At 43.8% G+C, this 21098-nt stretch overlaps 1 protein-coding gene across 3 annotated transcripts; it reads right to left on the bottom strand.

Annotated features, from left to right (window-relative positions):
• Positions 1-5486: 5486 nt before the first annotated feature.
• ATPSCKMT (ATP synthase c subunit lysine N-methyltransferase) lies at positions 5487-21000 on the bottom strand. 3 transcript variants are annotated; one of them, XM_050971560.1, is made up of 5 exons: positions 20857-21000; positions 20111-20382; positions 18200-18337; positions 17408-17458; positions 5487-6173 (listed from the first exon to the last, which is right to left on the bottom strand). In XM_050971560.1, the coding sequence occupies exons 1-5, from the start codon at positions 20882-20884 to the stop codon at positions 5976-5978; spliced, it is 687 nt and encodes a 228-aa protein (XP_050827517.1). In that variant the 5' UTR covers positions 20885-21000; the 3' UTR covers positions 5487-5975. The 3 variants fall into 3 exon arrangements, with proteins under 3 accessions (XP_050827517.1, XP_050827516.1, XP_050827518.1); XM_050971559.1 differs by having other exon boundaries at positions 20821-20999; XM_050971561.1 differs by lacking the exon at positions 20857-21000 and adding an exon at positions 20474-20774.
• Positions 21001-21098: the final 98 nt, after the last annotated feature.

The raw sequence follows: 21098 nt of genomic DNA, 5'->3' as shown, positions 1-21098 counted from the left end.
AGAAAACTAATTTACAGGGGAAAAAATATAGAGGAAATTTGAAGATTGATTAATTTATAAAGTCAGTGAAATTATAAAAAGAGAATATGAAAAATCAAAGCAAGCACTTAAATATGAGGGAGAATTCAGGAAAAGAATGGGGGGAAATTGATAGTCATCCACATATGTCTCCCTCAGTAAAACATACAATGATTAACAGAAAGATTATCATTCAAAGAAAAAAGCTGCAAAATTAATATTTCCATTAATCTTGCTCAAGAGTGGTTTTTAAGTTAAACATAGATTCCACACTGTCTTACCAAGAATTAAAGAAATCTTCTAGAAGAAATGTATATAATTTCTGAAAAGCAAGTTGGGGCTACATTTTAAAACTACAGAACTGCAGTCTTGGCAGATGAAAAAGGAAAATAATCCACTCACAGCAGAATTTACTGGCATTAAATCTGATGTTAGGCTGCCCTCTTTAACCACAGAACCATTGAATATCCTAAGCTGGAAGAGATCCCCAAGGATCATTGAAGTCCAACTCCTGGCCCTGCACAGGACAATCCAAATTTCTACTATGAATCTGAAGGACTCACATCTTGAACAAATGCTTCAGTAATTGTAAACCATGGAAAGCAAAACTGTAGAGGTATGAGGCCATCTCTCGATACACAGTGTTCATCTGAGAGCAGTGGCATCAGACATGAACCCACTCCTGTGTGAATGCTCATCACAGCCCAATCATGGCATGTGCAATGAGAAGTACACACAGATGCTGCAAGTCTGTCAAGTTGCTTTTGAAATAGATCAAAATCAATTGGGCTATAAGATCCCCCTTCTCCTTTCCTCCCTTAGCTCCAAATATAAATGGTAACCAAAACGCTGCCTTTGCTTACTTCTCCTGCAGATTTTACAAGGGTATTACACTGGGCAAACTTCCTGAAGAACACACGTGATAAAAGCAAAGCTGAAGTCATTGTTAAATTATGCAGAATTCAGATCTTTGCTGTTTCCTGAGCTGTGTCCTTCATGAAAGAAGACTTCCCCAAAGCCTGGGATTTGGAACTCTTTTACCACAGACAATATTCACTCAACTGGCTTGTGCTTAATTTGAAACTGGGTTCTGTATCTTCTTACCTGGCTACAACTCATGAGTCAGAAACAAACAGCAGCTCAGAGACAGAGGATTAACTTCCTTGGAGCAGTACTAGATTAAGTAGCAGCATATAATGAGACCAGAGGATAAATCAAGAACTTCAATGTGCCCAGTAATACACAAATGCCTAAAACCCACAAAATAAGCATACATTTCCCAAACAAACCTAGTCAAGTTTGGTCGACATTGCTCTGTGGCTGTAGTGACTGGGCAGTTTACTGAGCAAGCTGCTTATCTCATAGCTGTCTTGCCATGAGCCATACCTATCTTCTTCTCTCTACCAAGCCAATTTCTGCAAAAGGGAAATGGAACACTACAAAATTAGAATCACACCACTAAGATGCTACATTTGTTCAATTCATCTTGCATCACAAAACCTGTATGGACATAAGATGTCTCACTAAAAAAAAAAAAAAAAAAAAAAAAAAGAGGGGGGAAAAAACAAAGAAAACATTTGTAAGTATGACCCTGACCTTTACTTTTTACAAACAATGCTACAGTATTTCAGGAAAGCATTAGTCATTCAGTAATGTAACACCTTTTTTTGCTAAAATCTGACAGGTCAATGAAAAAATAACACAACTCCCAAAATACAATTGATTCTACTAGAAGATACAAACAACTAGAAGACACAACAAAGATAAAGTATAGGTTTTTCTGTGTATCTAAATTACTTTGGTATTGAACAGCATGTGTATCTTGAATGTTGCCTCCTTTTGGCATCAGACCTACACTATAATTTGATTATGGTAATTCTCTTTCCTGGTTTTCAGAAGAAGCAATTTTTCATTCTGAAGTATCATATCAACAAAATCACAATACATTACCTTAGCAATTGGAAGTGTATCACCATAATAATCCATACAGTGATACCTAAAGTCACAGTTAAGAATTTAATCTCGAAACCTATCAAATGAATATAGCAAGTGATAGAAAAGGACAATATGTCAGCAAAATGATTTCCCAGTCCTCCTGTGCAAATTAAGAGCACTTCGCTTTCCACTTCACACTTAAGCTGTGGAAACAGGAAATACAGAACATTTCCTTATATCATAAGGAATCCCAAACCTTCAGACTACTGCCTAATTCAGTGTAGGCCCCCAAAAGTAAATAACCAGAGCAAGGAACAGCCCTCTGCTTTACTTTAAAACAATCATAAATCTCTCCTTGACTGGAGGACAGCATTTAGTACTCCTAAAGCTGAGGTCATCATATGATTAATTCTATTGTGCCCTTCTCAAAAAGTATTACTGGAGCAATAGATGGTAACTAGGAAGTGCACATCCCAAAACCTTTACCACAGGCAAAAATGAGAAATTCAGTTTTACCTTTCACCAGGCAAAGGTTAATGCAATAGAAAAATATATAGTCAAACACAGGAGAAAAGTAAATAACTGCCTAATTTCCTACAAACTAAATTTAGTGAAAGTAGATTGTAGAAACCTGGGTCAAAGCACTGCACTGTAGATGAGTCACACACAAATCAATGGATCAAAATATTTTGCCTCCTCTTCTCTTTTATGATCTTTCAGGGAAGAACTTTGCTTAATTAGCTAATTCCCCCTTTGTTAGTCTCTTTTCATTAGAAATTATTTCAGATGTACTGAGGTCCCAGTTTTATGGCCTTGGGATATTAAATTCTGGCATTTCAGATAAGCCACTCTATCCCTGTCCAGTCACTCTATCTCAATGTAATCATTGTAACACTTAAATCATTATAGAAAGCATTTAGTGCAATCTTACAAGATAGTTTATGCATTCTTGCAGAGAAAGGCTGTCAAACTGCTTACCAGACACTAGTGCTCTTCAGTACACAGTCTCCATGTTCACAGGTGTGCCTTGCCATGCAAGGCTGAAATCACCTCTCCTTTGCACACTTCATCCACATTTGCCCCTTTCTTCTCCTGTTTTGTGTAGATTTTCAGGAAAAAACATGCCCCATTTCAAATCCTCAGTGTAGGTTTATATTTTAACTTCTTCCTGTCCCCTCACATCAAAAACAAAAAGCATGGGTACAGACATCATTGTAGACTACACATTCCCAAATAGCACCCAACTTCTCTTCAAGTCAGATTCTACAGACCAGCCAAATTTGCTTTCCCAACACCTGATGTCAGGCTTTGCTTCTACCTCAAATTCTAGGGTCTCAGCACTTCTCTTGGACTGAGCTAATTTTAGTTCTGGTAATGACTGCCTTGAAGTGAGGTGACAATTGCCCAGCTTGTTTTAGCTTCATTCCACGGGTAACATACATGCAAAGATCTGACAAACTTACAGTTACTGCTTAACAGGCTGTATGCTAACTGAGGCCAGGGGAGGCTGATTAGGACCTTTAACTAATTGCTAATGAGTGAAAACAGTAAAACTTTACCTGAGAACCAGATAAATAGAATGAGTAAGCCGACCATTATACAACAGAAAGTTGTTGTAACTACGGCAGGAAAGGAAAACACCAATACAGTGACAGTACCCCACTGCAAACCAGGAAAACACCAATGCAGTGACAGTACCCCATTGCAAAAGGGCAGGGAGAACTTGCTTCACTTACAAGGAAAAGCCACACAGTGATACCATGAGTTTCTGAGATCTTATCAGATGCATGGAGAAATAGAAGGGAAAACAAGTCTGATGCAAAACTTTCCTTCTCATCTCACTATCAATTAAATTAAGTTGAATCAGATTTAAGCAAACTAGCCAGAACAACTAGCCCTGGAATCAGAGACAGCCTTCAAGTATTCAAGTGAACAACTCTCTTCTGTATCTTTATCTAAAGTTTGAGCAGACAGAAATGGTGGCACTTCACCGAGAAGTAAATGACTTTTGAAACTCCTCCTAAATCAGAAAGATTAGGAAGAGTTATGGTCATCTGCAACAGCCTAGACCAGTAAGAGGTCAGTAAGAGTATCCTCCTGCATTTTTGGGTTCTTGTAACAAGTTGTCCTGGTTGCAGAAAAGGGTCAGAGCTTTGCATGTAACAGGTTGTTATTCTGTACCATGCATCGGCGGAGGGCATGGTTTCCAAAGGAAAACCTTGGTCCTCCACCAGGAGTTGGCAATTTTGTCTGCCCAGACATCATGCTGCCTTTGCCTGAGAACACAATCTACTGGAAGCATCCACCATTATTCTTGTTCCCAGTGGTGAACACTCGTTTTTGTCACTAAAATACCTTCTTTTTGTATCCTTTTACTATTAATATTGCTGTTGTCACTGTGCTATGTCTTATTCTTGCTTTGTGCATTCAGTAAATTGCTACCTCAACCCACAAGTTCTGCTTTTGCCCCTCCCTTACTGAAAGAGGTAAAGGAGAAGGGGAGTGGCTTAGTTGGAGTTTATTTTCCAGCAGATGCTAAAACAGAACACAAGTTAAATTAAAAAAATTAATATAATCAGAGGAAGCATTTGTGTTAATGAACAAATAACTTATTATATTTGCCCATTTTGTCACACTCAGCTTTCAAAAGTACACATTCAAGGCTGTGGTGTGAAACATTGGTGTCATCATCATACTCCATCTGGACCAGTTTTGTGTATGCAGCAGAATGTACTTGGCATACAAAATTCAGACATTTTTGAAATACAGCTCATTTGAGGAGACACTTGCTCATCATTCCAACACCAATACCAAATGTTCTGTAGGGTCAGAAAGAATGTATAAATTATGCTCACAAATTTGAGCATTTGAACTTATTCATATATTCCCCTTAACTGTAATGAATGGTGCTCTAAACCCCTTTTCTATCTTGAAGTTTTCCTCTTCTATAATAACTTTTTCATAATTTTGACATATTCTGCTTTCAGCTGGGAGATGATTTTCTTCCTATTAGCTGGTACAGCACCGTGGTTTGGATTTAGAAAAGACTAATACTGATAATACACTAACAGTTTTAGTTGATGTTGAGCAGTGCTTACTCCAAGCCAAGGACTTTTTAGTTTCTCATGTTCTGCCAACAAGGAGATGCACATAAAGCCAGGAGGAAGTATGGCCAAGTGAGCTGAGCTGAACTGGCCAAAGGGATATTCCACACCATAAAACATCATGTCCAGTATATAAACTGGGGAGAGCTGGCAGTTGCTGCTCTGGGATGGGGTGGGCATCCATCAGTGGGTGGTGAGCAAGGGTATTGTGCATCACTCATCTTTCTTGGGTTTTACTCCTCTCTTCTTGTTGTTGTTATTATTAGTAAATTTATTTCAATTATTAAACTATTCCTATCTCAGTCCATGGTCATGGGTATGACCTTCTTCTCAGTTTTCTTTCCAATCCCACTGAGGGAGTCTGCGGACTGGGGTGAGTGAACATCTCTGTGGTACTGACGCTGTTGAGTCAGGGACAGACTAAATGACTCCATGGCTCAAAAGGCGAAAAAGAGAGTTTTTATTAAGAGGTAGTGAAAAGGACACTTCCTTTTATAACCAGGATTGCTAAGGTGAAATTTGATTGGTCTCAAAGCAAAAACCTTTCACATTATTGGTTAACTATGAATAGCACACTCTGAAGGTACATATATATAAACAACATGAACAGAAAGAGATAATAATTGTTTTCATTCTTCCTCTTTAAGTTTCCCAGGCATGAAGCCTGGGAGAATTCTCTTTGACTGAACTGAGAATCTCCACATGGTACTCCACTGCTAGATGGAGTTAAACCAGGACATCATATTAAGTCATTTAACTACACCTTTCAGTAACCTTTGTGTGCGTTCAGACAGCCACAGTACTTCAGTTCTTATAGTGCATACACATCTTCATATGCCAGGGCTCTCTCCATGTTAATCTCATCTTCAACAGGTCCAGTCAAAGCTAAAAATTTCTGTAAAAATCCAAATTCAATGTTTAAGATTCTGTCTCTAGTGTTATTTCCAAGCTTTTTGTTTCACGTGCTCTAGAATGTTTCAAGTCGTAGGCCCACACAGTGTCTATTCCCTCTCCAGTAGTATGATCTGGAATCCAGCAAGGGAAAGGAAAGCGACAGGCAATGATTCTGGCATTACATTTAAGTTCTTCTTCTAGCTTCTTCTCCAGCTGTGGCATCTGTTGAGTTACAAGAAAAACCTCTCAGAAACAGTAAAAAGCAGGAGCATTCTCTTTACAATCTAATTCAGGTGTTCAAGAGAAATCCAAGATTTGAGTAATTTCTTTTCTTTTAAATCTGAGGAAAGTATTTGTGATAGATATTTTGGCTTTGATGCCTTGACAAAGAATATCTAAAACCAGAAAATGGTTATTAAGGCCCCAATTTATGCTATTTATGCTTACACCCCAAGGTTCATGAACTATTGTGTGATACTCAAAGGCTCAAAATTTACAGTCTAACCCCGAAACAGATCCTGGGACACTCACAATATCACACAGACAACAACCCAAAGCAAACATTCTGCTGTCAGTCTATGGTAAAATACTGTTACATTAAATAATATTGAAATTGAGCTTAGTCAAATCCACACTCTGTTAACATAGGCATGTGAACCCCTGCAGCAGCATTCCATGAAAGAGAATGTAGAATCATAGAATGGTTTGGATTGTAAGGGACTTTTAAAGGTAGTCTAGTTGAACACCCCTGCCATGGGCTGGGACATCTTAAACTAGATAAGGCTGCTCAGAGTCCCATCCAGTCCCCATCTACTGCCTCTCTGAGCAACCCGTTCCATTGTTCCGCCACTGTATTCGTCAAATTTTTCTTACTTATATCTAATATGAATTTGCCCCCTTATAGTTTAAAACTATTAGCCCTTGTCCAGTCCCTACAGGCCCTACTAAAAACTCTGTTCCCATCTTGTTTACAAGCCCCCTTTAAGTACTAAAAGGACACAATAAGGTCTCCCCCATAAAAGTCTTCTCCAGGCTGAAGAGCCCAAATTCTCCCAGCCTGCCTCCAGAAAAGGAGCTCCTCTGAACCCATTCCAACAGGTCCACATCCCTCTTGTGATGGGGTGCCCAGAGCTGGATGCAGCACTCCAATTGGGGTCCCACCAGAGCAGAGCAGGGGGGCAGAATCCCCTCCCTCCCCTGCTGGCCACACTGCTTTGCAGGCAGCCCATGTTTGACTTTCTGGGCTGTGAGTGCCCATTGTTGGGTCATGTCCAGCCTCTCATGCACCAGCACCCCCCAAGTCCTTCTCAGCAGGGCTGCTCTGATCTGTTCATTCCCCTGTGTTGGTACTTAGAGCTACTCTGACCCAGGGGCAGCACCTTGCACTTGGTCTTGTTAAACCTCGCAATTTTCCCATGGGCCCACTTCTTGTCCAGGTCCCTCTAGATGGCATCCTGTCCTTCAGACAGGTCAACTGGCACCACACAGCTTGGTGCATCTGCAAAATTTTCTGAGAGTGCACTCAATCCCACTGCTTTACGCTATTGATGGAGACATTAAGCAGGACATTAAGCAGATCTAATACAGATCCCTGAAGGACAACAATTGTAATGATCTTCATCTGGACATTGAGACATTGACCATTACCGTCTGAATGCAGCTATCCAGACAACTCCTTATCCACTGAACAGTATATCCACCAAATCCATCCCTCCCCAGTGTAGAGAGCAGGATGCTGAGGGGGATCATGTCACATACCAACTCTCCTTGGTTGAATACCTACAGTCCAGCTTTCCTCCATTCACAAAAATTGAGAGGATATTAAAGTCAGGGGAAATATCACTACTTTTCTAGAACAGAGCAACACCCTGACCAGTCAAATGTTCTTTTTCTAATAAGTGCTTTGCAAATTCTGCCATGGATTAAGTGAGAAATAAATTAACACGTAGACTTAAAAGAAATTTGTTTCCCATCCCAGATAGTGATTATATTCTAAGAAAAAAAAAAAAAAATAAGAAACCTAACAGATTTAGCCACTTTTGTCCTTCAGAAATGTTTGATGGTATGTTCAAGCAGACCAGCAGTGCACATCCATTTGGAGTTCCTTTTACTCTTACATATCATATCTATCTGAAAGACTAATTTTAATGGCAAACTCTATAGGCTACTTCTACTCTATAAACTCTACAACCATTTACCTTGGTTATCATGATGTAATGTTTAAGTATTAAAAAAATTAAAAGGTCAGTAGTTATTAACAAATGTTGCTAAATTTACGTCACAAAGACAAAAATACATAAAATTTCAGAAAAAGATGAAAGAAAGAAAACCCAAAAGAACATTATTAGAAAATAAGACTGACTAAAGAAAAGATATTTTCTAAAGGCAGCAATGAGCTTTCACTATCACATACATTCAGGGTGTGCCTTTGATGTAACATCCTATTATAGCTACACTTACACTAACAATGGAATATTTTAGGAAAATTACAGTCATAGATGTAATATACCAAAGAGTTACCTCCAAATATTTTTAAGGCTCTGATTTCATCCACACTGCAAATACTTTTTAACATTTGTGCTGCCTTAAACAACTAGAAAAATAAGCCTACTAGCACCTTCAACAAACTAGAAAAATAAGCCCACTTTGTTACCTGAAACTGAGTTGAGACCCCAGAAAACATTTTTGTTACAGAAAATATAAATCTAGACATATACTATTTTTTTAGGAGCAATTATAAAAATTAGTGACACTGCATATCCATATTAGCACAAATTAGAAAACATCATTAATAGTTCAGCTAAGTTTAGCCAAAAAGAATTATATCCTTGAAGCAGTCAAACTAGTTTTTGAGCTAAATACATCAGTTACATTAGGTGTTACAATCCTACTGTATTTTATGTGAAGCCAGGGTTTGGGGGAATTTTTTGGTGTGTAAACATAGATACATAGTTTAGTAAACCTTTTGTACAGCGTGTAATCAGTTAAAATACACAGGAGCTGCAAACATGAACACCTGGCCAGAATTCCATCATCCTACCCTGAACAAGTAAGTCTCCCTCTGCAATAACTCAGTAACAAACACACCTTCCCCCCAGATGCTTGCAAGAACAAGAGAGGTCTTAGTCTTCCCTGAAGATTAATAAATTCAGGTTTTTAAAACTAATCTTGGATATGAAATAAAAGCACTGTGTGAAAGCATCAAATCAGGCCAGCATTATTCAAAAAGCTAAAAAGATCTATTGTTTCTCAGTAAAAAAAGAAGAAATGCATTAAGGTCTCTAGAAGATTAATTTAGTCATTCAGGAGGCTGAGCATTAACAACTTCCAAAGTAAATTCAAAGGGAATCATAAGAAAACGAATGCTCAGGAAACACAGAGGTTCATATGTTTGCATCTGTTGCATTTATGACAGTACTTTCATTGAAAGAATTAAACCTAGTATTTACTGGATCTACAAAAGTTATTCTGAGTCCTATAGCTACCCTTTCTATCACAGCTGTTACTAATGCATCCCACTTTATTACATTTAAAAGTTAATTCAGTATTTCTGCTGGGTTTACTCACATTTTCCCAGGGCATTTGTTTATTCCTAGTTTACTCAGCCAGCTTTCCTCACCAGACTTTTCCCCTCAGTGCTACCGCAGTTCCGAACGTTTCCAGTGCCCCCTGCCGGAACTCAGCAAGGGAGCACATAACACCCAGGGCTGGCAGCATGAGGAACACCCCGGTGCTCACTGATACCCCACCCTTACCAACTTCAGTTTCCAATACGGGTTACAATTGGAATCTGAAGTAAAGGTTTACCTCTGGTGCCGTTGAAAAAACAAACAAACAAGCAAACAAAAACCACCAAACAGGAAGGTTTATTACGCTTCCTGTTACTGCTGCAGAAATGTTTTCAGTGGATGCTGTACGGTATGGCATCACATAAAGCTCTTCACCCACTTCATCTCACACCTGCTTTAGCAAAGGAACAAGCAATACAGAAGCACGGGATGACAGAATTGGGTTTGTTCATCCTGGAAAAGAGATGGCTTCAGGGGAACCTAACTGCAGCCCCCCAGTACCTGAAAGGAATCTACAATATGGAGAGGGACCTTCCAGCGGCACAGGTAGTGACAGGACAAGGGGGAAGGGCATCAAACTGAAAGAAAGTAGGTTTTGGTTGGTATTAGGAAGGAATTCTTCACATGAGGATGGGGGAGTCAATGGAACAGGTTGCCCAGAGAAGCTGTGGATGTCCCAGCAATGGATTTGTTCAAACCAGGTTGGATGGAGCTCTGAGAAACTTGGTCTAGTCAAAAGCGTCCCTGCTCATGGCAGGGGGGTTGGAACTAGAGAAGAGAAGGCTGCATGCAGACCTCATAGCAACCTTCCAATATGTCCTAGGGTGACTGTTATCCCCATTTGTGTGTATGTAATTTATGCTGGATATTATGTTCTGTGCCTTTAAGACTGGCAGAGTGAGAGTTTTGTTTTGGGCCTCCTATCAGCTACTCGGCGGGACATACAGATAGCACCAGAGCATGTTGTGGCTTCTCTGCTTTTTGCCCTGCTTTTTGCTCTCGCTCTTGCTTCTGCTTCGCTTCTGCTTTGCTTGCTCTTGCTTCTTTCCCCCCTTCTCATTAGTTACCTTAGCTAAACAGTCCAAATTCCTTTCTGGACTGTTCTCCCCCCCCCCCCCCCCCCGCCGTTGGACCTGCTGACTGCTCCGGACTGGGATTCAGAACACCGAGAGAGAGAGGTTACACCTTGTGGCTGCAGCAGCTGCCTCAGCACCGGAGGGACTGACAACAGCAAACCCCCAGGAGAGACTTTTCTGAATTTGTCATCTTTCTCAGAGCAGTGGAAGAGTGGTGTCATCCGGTATTGTTCATTGTGTGTGCTGGGGGGTGCTGTGCTTGTCAAATAAACAGGTTCTTTCCACCTCTCTCCGAGGAATTCTTCCTGAACCAATTGGGGAAGGGGCCTGTGGGTTTGCTTTTGGAGAAGCCCTTTTTGGGGATTCTCTCCAAATTTGCCCTAAACCAGGACAAATCTTGGCGCCCAACGTGGGGCTCGAGAGAGAGTGGAGAGACCCTGTTTTGAGTGCATTTTGGTTACCATTATTCTGTTTCAGTGTAAAGCAGTTAATAGACATGCTTTTTGAATTCATAATGTCTATTGGGGGGAAGGCTTGCATGCATTTCTGGTCCCTAAGGTTTTTTGAGATCTTAATACCTCTATGGTCCCTTGGTTTGTTTTCTTATCCAGAAATAGCTCTTGTATTGTCTCTAATACGTAGCTTTTACAGCAGAGGGGCAGTGACCAGAGTAGCTATCCTGCTGGGCTTGGTGGTAATAGCTTGCAAGAAGTTTGTAAACATGCTGGGGTCTGCTCCAGGTGTGAATGGTTCATGGCTATGGTTATGCATCCAGATTGTTAGAGGAAGAGCAGGGGGTGAGGCTTTTCAGCCTTTGCTTTCCTTCTTCTCCTCTGAATCTGTTGCATCGCTTTTGGAGAATGTTCAGTTTCCCCTGAATGTTAAAGAGACCATCTTTCTAGTACTCAATCTGGTAAGCTTGCTCTATATAGTCTGCTGCATCTCTAGAATGAGGGCTGAGATTTCTAGCCGGGCTGATGAGATCCCTGACTCAGGAATAGACCCAGGTGTGGAAAATCCTAAGTGGTGTGGGAAATGGGAGAATATGGGCCAAATCCTGAAGGAATTCTCTGACCCTATAGTCTGGGACTTTCCCCATGATCAAATTCAGAACCCAGTTGAGGTGGGGAAATATCTGAAAGAGAAGTACCAGGATGACCCTAAAGAGAAAAAGATCATTGCACTGAGCTGGGCCTTGGCATACGCTTATCGCACATTGCTAGATACGGTTGGCCAGCAGACAGAGGCAGCGGGGCAGGGAGACAAAACAGCCAAGCTAGATAGTGAGCCTAAGCCAGCAGCTAAACCAATGGCTGTAGCTACCAGCACTAGAAGTGGGAAATGCACGGGCAAGACCAATCGACCAGTGGATGATGATGAGGATGATGCAGGAGAAGGACCCTCAGCGCCTCCTGATGTAAAATCAGAAGTCAAAGCAGCAGGTGCCAGACCAGAAGCCCATATGGAGTCCTTTTCCCTGAAGGACCTCCGTGGCCTAAGGAAGGATTACACCCGGCGACCCGATGAATCCATAATTAGTTGGTTAGTCCGTCTCTGGGATGCTGCAGGTGAGGCCACAATCCTGGATGGCACTGAAGCCAGGCATTTGGGATCCCTGTCACATGATCCTGTCATCGACCAAGGAATGATGAGGGGGGTTAATCCTCACAGCCTCTGGGCACGGGTCTTGGACAGTGTTGCACAAAGATACCTGTGTGCAGATGATCTTTATATGCAGCAGACTCAGTGGAAGACCATAGAGCAAGGGATCCAACGCTTGAGAGAAATGGCAGTGGCAGAGATTATCTTCTCAGATGACGTAACAACTAGGAACCCAGACTTGGTACCATGCACGTCTGTGATGTGGCGGAAACTTGTACGACTCGGGCCACACGAATATGCTTCTGCCTTAGCCATAATGAAGCGGGATGAGAGGGATGAGACCGTGCTGGATATGGCGAAGAAGCTCCGAGCATATGCAGACGCTGTGCATGGCCCAACACATGCCAGGATCGCAGCAGTGGAAACACGTCTGCAGAAGTTAGAGGATAAGATAGAGGAGAATCACAAGAAGCTCAGGGAGGAAATTAAGGAAGACCTTCTCCAAATCTCAGCAGTACAGATCAGACGTCCTAGTGCCCAATACAGACGTTCCCCAGATGGAGAGAGAAGGTACACCCCACGAGCTGAGCTGTGGTTCTTCCTGCGTGATAGTGGAGAGAACATGAGGAGATGGGATGGGAAATCTACTGCTGCTCTGGCACGACGGGTACGTGAATTGAAGGAAGGCAGGACTCAGAGAGGGAGTTCCACCAAGAGGGAAGCAGCTCCAGTTGCCCATAGCCGAACTGCCAGATATGATGATGATATGTCTGATCCCCTTGAAGGAACATCCAAGACATATGCCCAGGGAAAGAAGGATGACCAGGCTTAGAGGGGCCCTGCCTCTAGCCAGGTAGAGGCTAGGGAAAACCGTGTTTTTTGGACTGTGTGGATTCGTTGGCCTGGCACATCTGAACCACAAGAATACAAAGCTTTGGTTGACACTGGTGCGCAGTGCACATTAATCCCATCGAGACATGTGGGGACGGAGTCTGTGTCTATTGCCGGTGTGACAGGGGGATCCCAGGATTTCACCTTGGTGGAAGCGGATGTGAGCCTGACGGGAAATGAGTGGAAGAAACACCCCATTGTGACTGGCCCGGAGGCCCCATGTATTTTGGGCATAGATTACCTTCGAAGTGGGTATTTCAAGGACCCAAAAGGACTCAGGTGGGCATTTGGGATAGCAGCTGTAGTGACTGAGGGCATCCAGCAATTGAACACTTTGCCTGGGCTGTCCGAAAACCCATCTGCAGTAGGACTTCTGAAGGGAGAAGAGCAACAGGTGCCAATTGCCACTTCCACAGTGCATCGCCGGCAGTATAGAACCACTCGAGATGCTGTGATCCCCATCCATAAGATGATCCGAGAGCTGGAGAGCCAAGGGGTGGTCAGCAAGACCCACTCACCCTTCAACAGCCCCATTTGGCCTGTGCGTAAATCGGAGGGGGAATGGAGATTGACGGTGGACTACCGTGCATTGAACGAAGTGACTCCGCCGCTGAGCGCTGCTGTGCCGGACATATTAGAGCTCCAGTACGAGCTAGAGTCCAAGGCAGCAAAGTGGTATGCCACTATTGACATTGCCAATGCATTTTTCTCCATTCCTCTGGCAGCAGAATGCAGGCCTCAGTTTGCTTTCACCTGGAGGGGAGTGCAGTACACCTGGAACCGACTGCCCCAGGGGTGGAAGCACAGTCCCACCATCTGCCATGGACTGATCCAGACTGCACTGGAAAAGGGTGAGGCTCCAGAACACCTCCAGTATATTGATGACATCATTGTGTGGGGGAACACAGCTGCGGAAGTGTTTGAGAAAGGGAAGAAAATCATCCAAATCCTCCTGGGAGCTGGTTTCGCCATTAAAAAGAGCAAAGTAAAGGGACCAGCTCGTGAGATTCAATTCCTAGGAGTGAAGTGGCAGGATGGACGGCGTCAGATCCCTACAGATGTCATTAACAAGATCACAGCTATGTCCCCACCAACCAATAAGAAGGAAACACAAGCTTTCCTAGGTGCCATAGGCTTTTGGAGAATGCACATTCCTGAGTACAGTCAGATCGTGAGCCCTCTTTACCTGGTCACCCGCAAGAAGAACAATTTCTACTGGGGCCCTGAGCAACAACAAGCTTTTGCCCAGATCAAGCAGGAGATTGCTCATGCAGTAGCCCTTGGTCCGGTCAGGACAGGACCAGATGTGAAGAACATGCTCTACTCTGCAGCCGGGAACCATGGCTTGTCCTGGAGCCTTTGGCAGAAGGTGCCTGGGGAGACTCGGGGTCGGCCACTAGGATTTTGGAGTCGAAGCTACAGAGGCTCTGAAGCCAACTATACTCCAACGGAGAAAGAAATCTTGGCTGCCTATGAAGGAGTCCAAGCTGCCTCAGAGGTGATTGGCACAGAAGCACAACTCCTCCTGGCACCCCGACTGCCGGTGCTGGGGTGGATGTTCAAAGGCAAGGTTCCTTCCACTCATCATGCCACTGACACTACATGGAGCAAGTGGATTGCCCTTATCACTCAGCGCGCCCGTATAGGTAAACTGAATCGCCCTGGGATTTTGGAGGTGATTACAACTTGGCCCGAAGGTGAAAATTTTGGTGTCACAGATGAAGAACCAGACCCAGTGACACGGGCTGAAGAGGCCCCTCCATATAACCAGCTGCCACCAGAGGAAACACGCTACGCTCTTTTCACAGACGGTTCCTGTCGCATTGTAGGGATGAACCGGAAGTGGAAAGCAGCCGTATGGAGCCCCACACGACAGGTCGCTCAAGCTACCGAAGGAGAAGGTGGATCAAGTCAACTTGCTGAACTCAAAGCTGTTCAGCTGGCCCTGGACATTGCTGAGAGAGAGAAATGGCCAAGGCTCTACCTTTACACTGATTCATGGATGGTAGCTAATGCTCTGTGGGGATGGCTGGAGAGGTGGAGAGAGGCCAATTGGCAGCGTAGGGGAAAACCAATTTGGGCTGCTGATGAGTGGAAAGACATCGCTGCTAGGGTAGGGAAGCTACCTGTCAAGGTCCGCCATGTAGATGCCCATGTCCCCAAGAGTAGAGCCAATGAGGAGCATCAACACAATGAGCAAGTAGACCGAGCTGCAAAGATAGGGGTGTCAAAGATAGACCTAGATTGGGAACACAAGGGAGAGTTATTCCTAGCTCGGTGGGCCCATGATGCCTCAGGTCACCAGGGTAGAGATGCCACCTATAAGTGGGCACGAGACCGAGGGGTGGATCTAACCATGGACAGTATTTCTCAGGTTATCCATGACTGTGAGACGTGTGCTGCCATCAAACAGGCCAAGCGAGTGAAGCCCCTGTGGTACGGTGGGCGGTGGTCCAAGTACAAGTATGGGGAGGCCTGGCAGATCGACTACATCACACTGCCCCAGACACGCCAAGGCAAGCGCTACGTGCTGACCATGGTAGAAGCCACCACGGGATGGTTGGAAACCTACCCTGTGTCTCATGCCACTGCCCGTAACACCATCCTAGGCCTTGAAAAGCAGGTCCTTTGGAGGCATGGTACCCCTGAGAGGATTGAGTCAGACAATGGGACTCATTTCAAGAACAGCCTCATCAACACCTGGGCTAGGGAACATGGTATTGAGTGGGTGTACCATATCCCCTACCATGCACCTGCTGCAGGGAAGGTAGAGAGGTACAATGGGCTACTAAAAACCCAACTGAAAGCCTTGGGTGGGGGATCCTTCAAAAATTGGGAGCAGCACTTAGCAAAGGCTACCTGGTTAGTTAACACTCGAGGTTCCACTAACCGAGCAGGTCCTGCCCAGTCTGAGTCCCTGAATATAATAGATGGAGATAAAGTCCCAGTGGTACATGTCAAAGGTTTGTTAGGGAGGACAGTGTGGATCAATTCTGCCTCAAGTACGGACAAACCCATCCGTGGGGTTGTTTTTGCTCAGGGACCAGGATGCACATGGTGGGTGATGCAGAGAGATGGAACAACACGATGTGTACCTCAGGGAGACCTGATTGTGGGGTGAGAATGAAATTGTTTGACGATATGGGGATAAGGGGTGGAATGTCCTAGGGTGACTGTTATCCCCATTCGTGTGTATGTAATTTATGCTGGATATTATGTTCTGTGCCTTTAAGACTGGCAGAGTGAGAGTTTTGTTTTGGGCCTCCTATCAGCTACTCGGCGGGACATACAGATAGCACCAGAGCATGTTGCGGCTTCTCTGCTTTTTGCCCTGCTTTTTGCTCTCGCTCTTGCTTCTGCTTCGCTTCTGCTTTGCTTGCTCTTGCTTCTTTCCCCCCTTCTCATTAGTTACCTTAGCTAAACAGTCCAAATTCCTTTCTGGACTGTTCTCCCCCCCCCCCCCGCCGTTGGACCTGCTGACTGCTCCGGACTGGGATTCAGAACACCGAGAGAGAGAGGTTACACCTTGTGGCTGCAGCAGCTGCCTCAGCACCGGAGGGACTGACAACAGCAAACCCCCAGGAGAGACTTTTCTGAATTTGTCATCTTTCTCAGAGCAGTGGAAGAGTGGTGTCATCCGGTATTGTTCATTGTGTGTGCTGGGGGGTGCTGTGCTTGTCAAATAAACAGGTTCTTTCCACCTCTCTCCGAGGAATTCTTCCTGAACCAATTGGGGAAGGGGCCTGTGGGTTTGCTTTTGGAGAAGCCCTTTTTGGGGATTCTCTCCAAATTTGCCCTAAACCAGGACACAATATCAGAAGGGAGCCTACAGGGAGGAATCTCCTGATGAAGCTGGAGAGGGTCACTTCATCAGGAACTGCAGAGATAGGACAATGGAGAATGGAAAAAAACTGAAAGGGAAATGTTCAGTTAGACACTAGGAAGAAATTCTTTACTGTGAGGGTGGTGAGACACTGGAACGGGTTGCCCAGGGAGTTTCTGGGTGCCCCAACCCTGGCAGTGTTCAAAGCCAGGCTGGATAAGGCCTTGAGCAACCTGATCTAGTGGGAGGTATCCCATGCACAGGGGGTTGAGACTTGATGATGTTTCAGGTCTCCTCCAACCCTTAACATTCTATGATTCTATGATTATTTCTGACCACCTTTGACCATCTGCAGGTTGATTCATTTTGCAGATTAACATATTAACATTGAATGCCTTGGCATTAAAATAATTAAACATTGTAACAAATAATTAAACAGTATAATAAATAAAATACAATTACATAGTAAAAATAAAAAATAAATAGTAAGCTTACCATTTGAGGTACTCCAAAAACAACAACATTTCTATAATGAGAAAAAGAAACCTAAAATAAAATTTGAGAACAAATCTTATTGAAAATGGCATTTATAGTTAGAGAAATTCTCAACATTATTTTCTGCTAATCCCTCTAGCTGCACTTCTTTCAACAGAGATTTAGACCAAAAATATGTAAGGAGATCCCTTACCAACTTTTCATCACAAAAATTTCCACATAAAGAAAACTTTATACTGCTGAACAGCAAAAAACTTCCACTGTCTGGCCAAGAATATGGAATAGCAATTCTGGAAGCACAGAAAGCATTAATTTAGAAAACAACTACATGACTTTACTAATAACTGAAGAGTTATTTCACAACTCCTGTGTATGATAAAATCACACATGCTTTAAGTTTGCCCCATCTTTTGTTAAATGTTAGCTAGCTATAAAAACTTCCTAGGCATCCTAATGACTGAGTTCTTCCACTCAGTGCCATACAGTTTTCCTGTGTTCCCCTCTGAACACAAACACCCCCACAGCCAAAAAAAAAGCCTCCCACATAATTCATCAGGCTCAGGCTTGCTCAAGGAGCCTCTGCTGATACAGGAAGCTCTTGAATCAAGCCCAAAAGCAGCAGAACAGCATACTGAGCCCAAAGAAACCAGATTCCCAGCACAAGTACTTTGCACAAAGCCCAGTACAGCACCTGGTGGTCATACAGCATTTCAGCTTTTTCAGGAAAGTATTTCCAAACTTATAAAATCTCTGAATCATCCCAGATCCATTCTTACATAATTCACTACCCACCTTCCATAAGTCTGAAATATAAAATTTGGTGTTCTGATGTACTCCATCTCTCCAGGCACGGTATCTGGAGTACCAGACTAGCCAGGGATTCAATTCATAACCTACAGCCTGGAATCCCCTTTTTGCAGCTGCTATCACCTACAAGGAAGAAAATAAATCTTCACTTTGAAACATAAAAGTCTGTTCACCTAAAGAGAAGCACACAGTTTTATTTAAAATATAAATCAAAGGAAAGCACTTTCCTAAGTCACCCTGGGTTTAATGCCCAACAGATCAGCTATATAGTGAACAAAAAACTCAAAAGTACATTTTACTATTATTACTAGTCCAACTGAAATATAGTCAGGCAAACAAAATGAAAACAAACATTCACAGGGCAAAGCTGTGAGCTTGCAGTACATCTATGATCCACAAAAAAGTTTATTTTAACACATTCATTACAGTGTTTTGGAATTAAAGAGAACCAACACTGATCACAGAGAGAACAGTGAAACTCACAAGCAAAAATGCCCAAAATTAGACCACTTATTTGAAAAGCAGTAAGGGATAGGCACTTGAGCAGCCCCCGAATCAGAGCCAAAATGACATACCAATAGAAAGAGTGTGAAAGCAATCTTGATCTACATTGAAAAAAAAAAATGCACTGATTTTTAGAATAAAGGTTTAAGACAAAATTGAAAAGGCTATTGCAAACTTCTAATCAGCAATGGCCTGATGAACTATCAATTACAAAACAAGCAAGGTGAAATCAGAAAGTACACATTTCTCAACAGAACTTTACCTGGACTATATATTTCACACTGTTAAAATAATGCATCTTCCATCACACACAGAGAGCACTTGTAAATTCACCAAAAGAACCTGACCACACTTGGAAATGTGGTAAATATCTTCATATTTATCCCCTGATTACACCTGAGTAAGTGCTAAATAATTAAAAGCATCTGAATAGACTTTTTTCAGGACAGATGCATCAAGGAAACACCAAGCATTCATTTTTAGGCACCTGGCTTTCCAAATAGTCTTCAGTCTCCATTTAAGCACCTATATAATATATCAGAATTAATGACACAGTACCTATTGAAATTGAAATTGTTTTTCCTACCCAGGCACAATTCAAGCATTCTTCACAGATTTGGGGTTCCAAATCAGTTTTTTTTACATGGACAAACAGTTGATTCATTCACAAAGAACATGGACAAAGGTAGCAAGAACTTCAAGAACTTGTGTGTTTCCACCAGAAACCACCACCCTGTTTCTAACTTTGACTTGAAGCAGATAGTTATGAAAAGGCACACAAAATATCACAGCAACAAAAAGAAAACCAAACCACACAGTTTTCTACTATATCCTCACCACATTTCCCAAACTGGGGTTCAAGCAATACCCTGGAAAGATATTGCTTTTTCTTTCACGATTCTCACCATTTCTCTTGGTGTTTATTCTAGTTTCACCACACGGATTTGGAAGCCAGCAGTGCACAAAATTTTCAAGACTGCAGTTCTAACCACACTAGGATTTTTACTTTTAAAATCCATCAATCACTGCCTGTTTCTTTTTGCACTTCTATCACCTTTATACATTAAACATCTCACAGCCTCGCTGTAGCTACACACCTTTTGTGGAATCACAGCTCTTTGTCAAGGGAATGCACTGTGATTCCCTCCAGTCACGACAATGACATTTTGTCCACTACCTTAGTCAAGCTACAGGTAAGACTGCAGCAAAAACTATTTATTACCCATTAAAACTGAATATAAACCTTTCTCAGCTTTGATCCTTTCCATAAGACTCAGACACAACCACCAGATGCCAAAGACAAGAAATGTTTAAGTGTGAGAAAACGCAGGCCCAGCACTTTGGCAACTTTTTAAGAGGTGATCTAAAAAGACAGCAACATCCATAACTTACAATGCGGCCATCCCCGCTACCAATGTCAACTAGGGAGCCACTTCTGTTTTCCAGCATTTTCAGCACATTCTGGATCTGAGCGGTGGTGGCAGGAACGAAGGGCAGGCACACCTTCCTCAGGGCCGGGGTCACGAAGGGGGTGGCCACAGCATAGAGGGCCACCAAGGTGCCTCCCACACCGGCCGTGACCAGCAGGCCCCAGCCGCTCCTCCGGGAGCCGCCCTCGCCCTCCTGCTGCGGGACCTCCTTCGCCAGCGCCTGGGACATCGCGCCTGGGGACGGACGGACAGTGTTTTCACTCGAGACAATTAAGTACCTTGTAGCAAAGACCTACGATGTAAGGGATGGAAAAAAAAACCCCACCCTACACTTCAGCCGATCCCAAGGAAACGCTATAGCGGCCGGAAAGCTGAGGCACACGGGGGCAGCAATGCGGTTCCCATTTAAAGCCCGGGCCCGGCACTCACGGGCGGGCAGCAGCGCGCCACGAACAGCTCAAGGACGGCGCAGGGAGGGACCGCCCCGCCTCGGGAACGCGTCCCGGAGTTACTGCTCCTCCTTTGCGGAGGAACTTTTCCCTGGGACACAGCGACACCCGCCACACACACACCACCCAACTCGCCAATGACCAACCCAGGCTCATGCTCGGCCTGCAACAGTTATAGGGGAGGGCGGTACCACTTCACTAAGAAGGGGTGGGGGACCGAAACCTTTCCAAAGGCGCTCCGGAGAGAAGCGCCGCGCACCCTTTTCCACCGTGTGTCCGTCTTCCATACTCCGCCCTCACGTCACCCGGCGCAGCCCGCTGCCGCCTCGCCCGGCGCCCGCCCTCGGTACATCCTCCTATCCTCTCTTCCCTCCCCGCCCCCGTGGCCGGGGCGTGCGGCCGCGAGCGCCGCGCTCCTCCCCCGGCGCCGAGCGGCTTCCAGAAGGCTCCGCTGGGGGCGCCACAAAGCTCCCGCCCGTGAAATAGGGCGCGGGTGTAGCG

Source organism: Serinus canaria, chromosome 2 (genome assembly GCF_022539315.1).
Source record: "Serinus canaria isolate serCan28SL12 chromosome 2, serCan2020, whole genome shotgun sequence".
Classification (NCBI taxonomy): domain Eukaryota; kingdom Metazoa; phylum Chordata; class Aves; order Passeriformes; family Fringillidae; genus Serinus; species Serinus canaria.
This window is presented reverse-complemented; position numbering and strand designations above follow the sequence as displayed.

Bases quoted from the DNA above. Each gene is read 5' to 3' on its own strand.
- ATPSCKMT (XM_050971559.1), bottom strand. From the start codon at position 20,884: ATGGAAGACGGACACACGGTGGAAAAGGGTGCGCGGCGCTTCTCTCCG. The intron at 18,338-20,110 runs GTAAGTTATGGA...TCTTCCTTGTAG, and splicing joins GTAGCGGGGATGGCCGCATT to GTGATAGCAGCTGCAAAAAG. The intron at 6,174-17,407 runs GTAAGCTTACTA...GTAACTCAACAG, and splicing joins TTTTTGGAGTACCTCAAATG to ATGCCACAGCTGGAGAAGAA.